The following is a 9,528-nucleotide window of genomic DNA, read 5'->3' on the forward strand; positions in this document are numbered from 1 at the left end:
TAATGCAGAGAAATGTTGCAAAACGATGTAATATTTTCAAAAATGTTGCACACACAGAAAAATATGTTACATTCGGCAAAAATTGTACCAATTACGATTTTTTTTGTACCATAACCGGTTGTAGCTACAGCCGAGTGATCCCTAGGTTCGCCTTCACCAAAACGCGTGGGTAAATACAGAAAAAAACATCACAAACCGCTGGAGGCGAACGTTATTCAGGTGCAAGCCACACGGATGATGCTACCGCCGACCACCATCTGATCCTAAATTACATCAATCATGAACTAACACGTGCGTCTATGCCCATTGATCAAGCGACATAGTTCTTGCTTTGGAGAGAAATCAAGCGACGTAGTTGACCTTGTCTTGTTGCATCGCGTCCACGATCTTGGACCATTTGGTGCAGATGGTGATCACCACCAGCGTGCATGTCTGGCACGTCAGCCCACAGAGCAGACCCGACCATAAACCCTGCAAAAATCGACAAGATTTGTACGTCAGCAAGCTATTTTTCCAGATCAGAGGGAGTTTCCTTCATTCATTACGTACCTTGGTGTTGAAGTTGAGTTTGAAGGCGAAGAGGATGGCCAGCGGCATGCCGATGATGTAGAACGCCACCAGGTTCGTCATCGCCGCCAGGTGCTGCCATCCGCAGCCCCTCGCCACCCCTGCCACACGCCAATTCATTTATCTGTTTGCTCGATTGTTTAACATCAGCAGTGCATTCTAGTCTCTGATTTTGTGTTCGTGATATTGAAATATAATCATTCGTGCAAGATAGGATAGAGATTCTCGGCAATTGGTGTATATAACTAGCTAACGGATCGTTGTGTCACCTGACAAGACGCCCTGGGCTGAGTCGAGCACGATGGAGATCATCATGAAAGGGGTGATGGCCGCGAACTCTGCCGCAATCACCGCGCTCCCGCTGAAGAGGCTCGCCCAGAAGCTGTGGCCGAAGCCCAGCACTAGGAGGAAGGAGAGGGCGAGGAACACTGACAGCTTCAACGTCACCGCCACCGCGTTCTTCGCCCTGTCTATGTTCCCGGCACCGATTTCATTCGATACCCTCGTGCTGCAAAAAGGTGCAAGCAGCAGCAACAACAACAACGTAAATCGCCATAATTATACACACGCACATGGATTCATGGAATGATGGAAGCAAGAACTTCAGATCGGCCTGGGTTTGAAATTGGGGCAGTACCTCACAGCTGCACTGAACCCGTAGGTGATCATGTAGGCAATGGCCTCCGTGCTCACGCTGCATTAATTTGGAAATTTAACATGCATGAAGTCGATTCATGTCATGGAGTAGATGACTGAGCAATGTCTCAGAAGCTCCATATCAGTCGGAGCGGCAAGAGAAGTAGCGTACCAAATGGCGATCAACGACGTGCTCACTGTGGAATTCGGCAGCAAGCCGGCAAGCAGCACCAGGAGCTCCAATGCACAGTACTCCAAGCTGCAGTTAGTACGAATGTCAATATCCAAACCAATTGAATTGGGGAATCGAAATGTGTGTGTAGTGAATGTACTACACATACCAGACCATGACGGCGGAGGGCGCTGCGAGCCTGATCGTCGGCAACACGTAGCTGAAGGCGTCAACGGAGAAGCCCTTCCACGTCTCGTCGAACTTCTTGGACCACATCACGTAGCCGAGCAGCATCAGGCAGGAGAACCAGAAGGAGACGGAGATAGAGGCGGACGAGCCGGCGAGGCCCAAGCCGAGCACGTTCACCAGAAGGTGGTTCAGCACGACGTGGAAGGCGAACGGCACCCCAGAGCAGACGACGAGTGGCAGCACGACGGACTGCGTCTGCAGGTACCGCAGCATGCACTGCAGGAAGGAGTAGGCGAACAGGCCGGGGATCTGGTACCGGATGAACTCCGCAGCGGCACGGGACACCTCGGGTTCCTGATGAAGGAACAGGAGCAGCGGCTCCGTGAGCACCCACACGACGGAGATGAGCACGGACACCACCGCGGAGATGATGAGCGACGACTGGAGGTACAGGCCCAGCATGCGGTACAGCCGGGCACCGTAGGCCTGCCCGCAAAGCGTCTCCAGGGCGCCACTCATGCCAGTCTGAAACGTGGTTCAATATAGCAAATGCGTCAATTCAATACATGAATCCAGCGGCCAAGCAACCTAAAACGTGCAATGCAGGTTTCTTCTACACTGTATGAGGGTTTCAATATTACTAAATCTTAATCTGTCAAGGTTTTTCAGTGACATTCATAGATTTTCTTATTAACAAAATTAGGTCTGACTTAGCCGTAGCCTGTAGATATATACTCCTATTTTCTTTTAACCATTAACGGAAACTGCGGTAATTTATGGTCGCTGACCGTGCATGTACATGCACGTACTCAAACTACATTTGATAGGTTAACCCATTGCCTTGTTGGGATCTGAAAATGATATGTTGTCCTTCTTTTTGGGAAAAGTCCGGTTTGAATCTGGGTGCATATGAACCCATGTTAGAAATGTATTTTCCAAATGTTAAAAAATTCTGAAATAAAAATAACCGGATACGTATGCATGTTCCATGTGTGCATAGAAAGTTTTCGCGGAGAAACCATTTTTTTATTTCAGAATCTAAAAAAGACAAAATACGTCACATATATACTGTTATATAGCCCTGCAAAATTTCACTTTTTTACCGAGACAAAATAAAAGGTTTTCACGAAACTCATGTCCAGGGCACATTTTTGAGATCATCTGGGAAATCATTTTGTGTTTTGATTTTTAAAACATGTTTTGACATCACAAACGGAACTTTTCAAAAAATTGGTTCACATGCCCCCATGTTCCATATATGCAGTCTCTTCTTTTTGGCGATAAGTAGCTAGATTAGGGCATGTACAATGGTAGGGAAGGTACCTTCTCTTAGCACTTCACATGTGAGAAGACAATAGCAATAGAATGCATTATCTCTTCTTGTCAGCCCTTGTAATTAATGAGAATTGATTAAATTCAGTTGGAAAGTTTGTTACTCAAGAAGGCATACATAGAATGGAGAAAATTGGCTTATCTTATTTTCTAAGGGATGATCCTTTAGCTAAAGGAAGACAACCTTCCCTTCCTCTATTCTATCTCTTCGAACTGAACAAATCACTAAGATGGATATCCTGATAGTTAGGCTTACCCCGACAAGCGCACGTGAATGCCGAACCGACGGTACCTAGGTGAGGATTACAGTTAATACCACCCAATTTCCCATCTCTCTGTAGCAACTATGTGTAGAAGAACTATAGATCCTATATTTGAGTGAGAATTACAAGGGAGTGTTGACAAGATGTTTTGTATATGCCTCTCTCGCTTTATTTTATATTAGTGGAGATACGTTCTTTTGTTTTAAACGGGAAAAGCCCAAAAGGGTCTTGAAGCATCTATTTCTTCAGTGGTGATGTTACAGATACAAGAGGAACCCGACATAGAAATAAAATTATAAACTTGCCGTCATACATTGCAAACAAGCCCTCAGAAAATTCGCCAAAAAAGCAATCAAGGCACTGGCACCACCGTCACCACCGGGGACGAAACCACTTGTGGTGATGGCGGTAATTATTCCCACATCTTCCAGTTAAGGAAGAAGGAGCCCAAGAAACACTTGCAGCCAGGCGCAGAGGGCCTCCCTTGGACATGAATAGCATTGCCAAATCTTGGCCTATGTTGATAAGCTCCACCACAGAATCAATCTTCAGAAGCACAAGCAGGACCTTGTGCTTCATCTTCCCACCTCCATCGCCAAGCACCTGAAGAGTCAGAGCTGCCTCCCACTCTCCCTAGCCACCACGGTCGGCCGAGAGTAGAGAGACGACACCAACAATAGGTAGGGGACGACGGAGTCGATGCTTATTGAGGAGATTTGCCACCGGAGCACCATCCACCCACTTCCACCTTGGAAGCAGAAGAACGACCTCCATGGGCGCCCATCCAGGGCCGCGCCAGAGCACCAAGAAGGTAGAGCCTCACCACACACCTCCAAATCCCGACGTCACCAAGCTTCCCTTCTCACCCCCTCGCCTCCACGGCCGGCCAGGGGAAGAAGCAGCACCCCAACACCCCAGACCGAGTGGCAGCAACAACATGCCTTACTTGCGTAGATCCTCGAAGTAGAAGGCACCACCGCCCACTCCCCCGCTGCCGGAGTACAAAAACAGTGGAACCACAACTCGAGCTGCTTAGCCACCGGAGCAGAAAAACATTGGAACCACACCTCGAGCTGCATAGGATCTTACCAGAAGAACCCAAAGCCCTACTCCAAACTACCAACATAACACCAAGAACTCTACTCCTACCTATACAAACTAATCCGAAGCCTCCTCTTAGCCAACTCCGACCGACATCGCCAACGGGAGCTGCCTCAGCTTGGCCCGGCGCCGTGGAGGAACCACTCAGCTACTGCAGTGAGGTGAGAGAGGAGAAGATAGAATGAACCCACCCCCAAACCTGAAGATACTTTATCTATGGACACGATCCAACTGGCTGGCTGGATCGTAGCACTAGCGTGTTTTGTGGTTTGTGTAAGTACGCTTGAAGATGAGCCCAGATTATGCTGGCCAATAATTGTTTCATTATAATTTCAACTCCCCCCCTTCTCTTTTAATGTACGTTGTAAAAATAATCAGATAAATTAGTAGTGCATTTATTAGTAGTACTTAAATGGGTAAACATCCAATTCAACCTACATTGGAAATAGTGACATCCAATAGATAAAACAGGAACACTTCGGGTTTTTCATATTCTTGTTGACTAAAAGTTAGAATGTAGAGTATTTCAGAACAAATTTTAGACCTATAAAATGCAGAGTATTTCAAAAACAGGGAGAGTACTAGTTAATGGTTCTAGTGGAACCGTTTTTTCTCCCAAAAAATAAGTACTCTCTATCCCAGTTCATAGAGCTTGCACGTATTTCCAAATTGTTAATTTAACCAACATAAAAATTATATCACTAGAAACTAGAACACCGTAGCTTTCTAATAATATAATATTTTATATTATATATGTTGTATTATGACACAGGAATACGCGCAAACCCTATGAACAGTGCAATTTTTTTTTTTGTCATTCTTCTAAAATTTCTGCGCAAGCAAACGTTTTATGCTACTTTCCACCTACCTTTAGAGCTGCTAAACTAGCAAGTGTATAGTACAACTCCATCTGTTCCTATAAACAAGGTGTAAATATATTGCCTCGGCGATTAATTAAGGAGCAAGATGCAGCACGAGATTTCTTTCCAAACGTGCCCCTCATAAAATCTGCAACTCCCTCCTACTCCGGGCTGCAGCAAATTCCGTAAACAAACTGCGTGGGCCAGTGTGCCATGCCCCTTCGTTACTCGCTTGCATTAATTCATCCCGTGTCGTTGAAGTCACGCACAGCGTTTTTGCCCTTAAAATCTGCGTGCACTGTTTTCTAAACCAGTTGAAGCGGAAGCAAGTGCGGTGATGGAGGGTTTAGCTCTAGCTCATATGTGGTCAGAGGAACCAATCATCATTCAAACTGATTGTGCATTGGTGGTGTCGGCTGTGAGAGAGGATAACTGCAACAAATCAGTGTATGGTCATCTTTTTGAGGAAGTTAAGCGGTTGATGAGTCTTCGTGAAGCAAGTCGTGTTAAGATTACTCGAGATCAAAATAGGGTTGCTCATAGTTTAGCAAATTTGGGTAGGATTGGAGGAAGTACTGACTGTTGGGTCATACTCCAGATACTATATCACACTTAGTGCTAGCTGATTGTAATTCTGTGGTAGAGTAATAAAATCTCGAGTATTCTTCACAAAAAAAAAGCATGAAGGGGTATATCGGATAATCATAGCAACTCTAAACCCATGCCTTATATTTTACCGAAAATTGCAAAAAAAAAGCATTGTGCAAGGGAAGAGGATGACGAGATCTGTGCCGCCGTCTAGCCGGACGTGCCCTCGCCGGACACCAGTAGATTCTAGTTTCCATTGTATTCCGGTGTAGTTGTATGTATAAGGGCTTATCTCCCTTCGTAAAAAGAGGCTATAGCCAAATATGATTTTGCATACACCTATCTAGTATCTTAAGGGAAAAGAAAGTAAAACCGGTTTTTCTAAAAATCCTACTATCAAAACTCGTTTTCTATAGCTGGTCTTTAATCTCTATTATCCAAACAACCACAAATCTGGCAAAGAGTATGTAGAAGCACGAGTAGTACGTACGACGAAGGCGTAGCCGGTGACGGTGGCCCAGGTATTGCCGAGCGTGGCGCCGGCGAGTTGGACGTCGCCGAGGTGGCCGGAGAACATCACGGACACCAGCGGGATGGTGTAGTAGAACATGTTGGTCAGGACCATCGGCACCGCGAACTGCAGCTGCGCCCACGCCTCCTCTGTGTCGATCACGCGGCGTATCCACGCCGCCGACGAGCGCGCCCTCGCCTCGCCCCCGTCGGGCTTGGCGGCGCCGAGCAGCGGAGCCGAAGACATGCCGATGTCGATCGGCTGGCCAGATGATAGCTACAGGAAGGAGGAGCTAATGGCCTAATTGGGTTTTCGTGGCGTCTGGCTACCGAGAAGGTCATTCGTGGCGATCAGCGACTGTGATCTGGAATTTATGTAGTATAGCAGGTAGCGTGGGAAGCTAATGGTCGACCACGTTTTCTATGAGTGTGCGTGGCCGGCGTGGGGTGCAGAGTTGGTGGAAATACTAAATGCGAAACATTACTTGGGGTATAAATACTGAAATACTCGGTGGTTCATGCGTTCGTACGTGTACCCCTCCATCCACAAACAAGATTACCATTTCCATTTTTAGAAGCAAATATTTCAAAATTTTACTAAATTTTTACATAAAATAGCAACATATATAACATGAAACTACATTTGTTTGCAACATATATAACATTTGTTTGTGGGAAAATTACTATATTATTAAACACATGTCAAGATACATCTGCCAATATTAATTCAATGTCATAATTAAATGGTGCTATTTTTTTGAGAATTAGTCAATAATAATAATATTTTACTTAAAACATGTCCAAATATGCACTTATTTGAGGACGGAGAAAATACGTTGTTATAATCTGGTAGTTGGTGGAAGTACTAAATGTGAGAATTTACTTCGGATACAAATATTCAAATACTGAGTTGTTGGTAGTTGTACCTCGTTATATCGGAGCGATATCACTATTACGGGAATTGCAACGCCGTCTTTTCGTGTGTACGTGGTTTGTGCTATCCTCTTTTAGCCCTTATCCACCGCCGCTACTGGCCTTCTTTTTTTGTTGATTGAATCTCATTCTATTCCCTCTTTACCTATTTATTAAGCTGATGGGTAGTTTAAGTAAAAAATATTTAATCATAAATTTGATCAACAAAACATAAATTATACTCCCTCCATTCTAATGAATGAGGCGCCCTCAAGTTTCTTGTTTTTTTATAAATAATTAGTCTAAATATATAAAGATTGTTGGTATAAAATTAACATCATTAGAAAGTGTTTTTCAATACCAATCAGATACTTATTATGTACAATATAATCAACATTTGGTGCTCATTTTTTAGTCAAAGTTCGTTTTGAAACACTCGTGCGCCATATTCATCAAAATGAAGTTAGTATTGTCACAAAATTATACTATTGAATTCACATTCAAAAGACAATTTCCTATGGTATAATTTTTATGACATATAACTTATATTTTGTTGACCAAATTTATGACCAAACTTGTCGGCCTGGTAGTCATGGAGAGAGTATTTCCATTGGTACATTAATTTCACCATACTATTTTGGTGCCTAGGGCATCTCAAGCGGCCCGACGCGCATTTCAGACGCTAAAAATAACCGCGCCGTCCGTTTACGTCGAGCCACGGATGCGGAATGGTTGTCGGGCCAGGAATGTCTGTTTGTGTCTATGGATGCCTCCAACGGCCCGACGCATTTCGTCCGGCCCAGGTTGGCCAACTTTCCTAGCCAAATCAATCATTTGCAACCTTAGTTCAAGCCACATTTAGTCGATTCAAGCCACGGAATGAGATCTACGAACTACGTCTAATGTTATTCAATACACAGTGGACATAGTACAATACCAAATAAACCAAAAGGGGACTAGTGGGCCAATAGTAGGAAGGGTAGAAAGAGGCCATAGTGCTCACGATGCAGGCAGGGACGATCAGGCGTCATGGAGCCGGATCTCGGCTCACTTCTTCTCGAACCATGCCCGCTGGTTGGCATCCATGTTGCTCAACTCGGTGAGCGTGATCCTGTTGTCCTCCGCCCAACACTTGGCCTTGGCGTCAAGCCTTTTGGCCTAGGCATCTATCATTTGCACCTCTATGGCCTCTTTAGTCATGTTGATATAGATGGCAGCCGAGGCCTCCTTCTCTAGCTGTTTCATCTCGCCTCGCTTGGCCATGGCGTTTTGAGACGCGGCCAACATTTTCTCCAACCTGTCGCTCAAGGCAAGGGCTTAAGCTTGGCGGGCGGAATCGGCCTTGGTGGATTTTTGGTCCCTAGGATGAGATGGAAGCGCATTCCGGCCAGGGGCATCGGCTTTGCCATCGACAAGGACCGCAGTCATGCCATTATTGAGGGCTTCCTTGTAGGCTGCATAGCCCATATTCCACATGGGAGCCTCCTTTAACCGATTTCAACAATGGAGCATGTGAAAGCCCTTCTTGTGCTTAACCTTGAAAAAATCCAAGGCCCTAGGCATGTGCAAATGCAAATTCTTAGAATTTGACAAATTATGTACATTGATGTAAATGACGGTGTTCGTGCCCTTACTACTTGAATGATGCATGTTCTGCTCTTCGGGTGGAGAATGACATGGTCATCGCGGCACGGAACTTGTGTGTCTCTTGCTTGATGTAGGCCCATCTTTTTTTATGGATTCCACATCGCTATTGCTTATAATGTTGAAGGGCTTGTCAAGCTTCCTCTCATTGTTTGGCTGACCATGTGCTAATACACAATGTTTTTTTGCTGGGCACCATTTATTACGTCTTGGACAACGGACAACCAAGATACATAGAGAAATTCTTCCTCCTAGTCGTGAAGCCGACAGTCTGATGGAGCTCTCCCTTACTCTTGCAAACGCCGTCACCAGGACCGGTAGACACAGCTTGATTAGGCCCCAATGTGTCCTCGCGCCCCTTGTCATCATGGTACACTGCTATGTGCTACTATGTGATAACTTCAAACATAGACCCGGTGTTTTAAGAATTAAGCTATTTTCACACTCCTTAGTTGGAGAAGCTACTACTTGGTATGAAACTTTGCCTCAACAAGATAATCATTGGTTTAATATCAGGGCCGCATTCTTAGAAGCATATGGGAATTGCTTTAATAATCATCAAAAACGTATGCTTTCTTTCAAACAAATAGAAAAATAAAACTATAGTTCAAGCCTGGAGAAGGTATAAGAAATTAACTTGCAATTTAGAACATGGTTTGAGAGATTATATGCATTTGAATAGCTTTTATCTTGGTCTAAGTCAACATAGTAGCCGTCTTTTAAACAAAGAATCCGACACACATTTCGTATTTCT

The 9,528-nt window shown here is 44.7% G+C and overlaps 1 protein-coding gene across 1 annotated transcript; it reads right to left on the reverse strand.

The window, feature by feature from the left end:
* Window positions 1-206: 206 nt before the first annotated feature.
* LOC124683442 (protein DETOXIFICATION 19-like) lies at window positions 207-6,465 on the reverse strand. Its single transcript, XM_047217951.1, has 7 exons — window positions 6,199-6,465; window positions 1,545-2,089; window positions 1,376-1,462; window positions 1,205-1,261; window positions 837-1,075; window positions 550-668; window positions 207-471 (listed from the first exon to the last, which is right to left on the reverse strand). Exons 1-7 carry the CDS (start codon window positions 6,463-6,465, stop codon window positions 343-345), a joined length of 1,443 nt encoding a protein of 480 aa, XP_047073907.1. The 3' UTR covers window positions 207-342.
* Window positions 6,466-9,528: the final 3,063 nt, after the last annotated feature.

This window comes from Lolium rigidum, chromosome 1, assembly GCF_022539505.1.
Source record: "Lolium rigidum isolate FL_2022 chromosome 1, APGP_CSIRO_Lrig_0.1, whole genome shotgun sequence".
Taxonomy (NCBI): Eukaryota; Viridiplantae; Streptophyta; class Magnoliopsida; order Poales; family Poaceae; genus Lolium; species Lolium rigidum.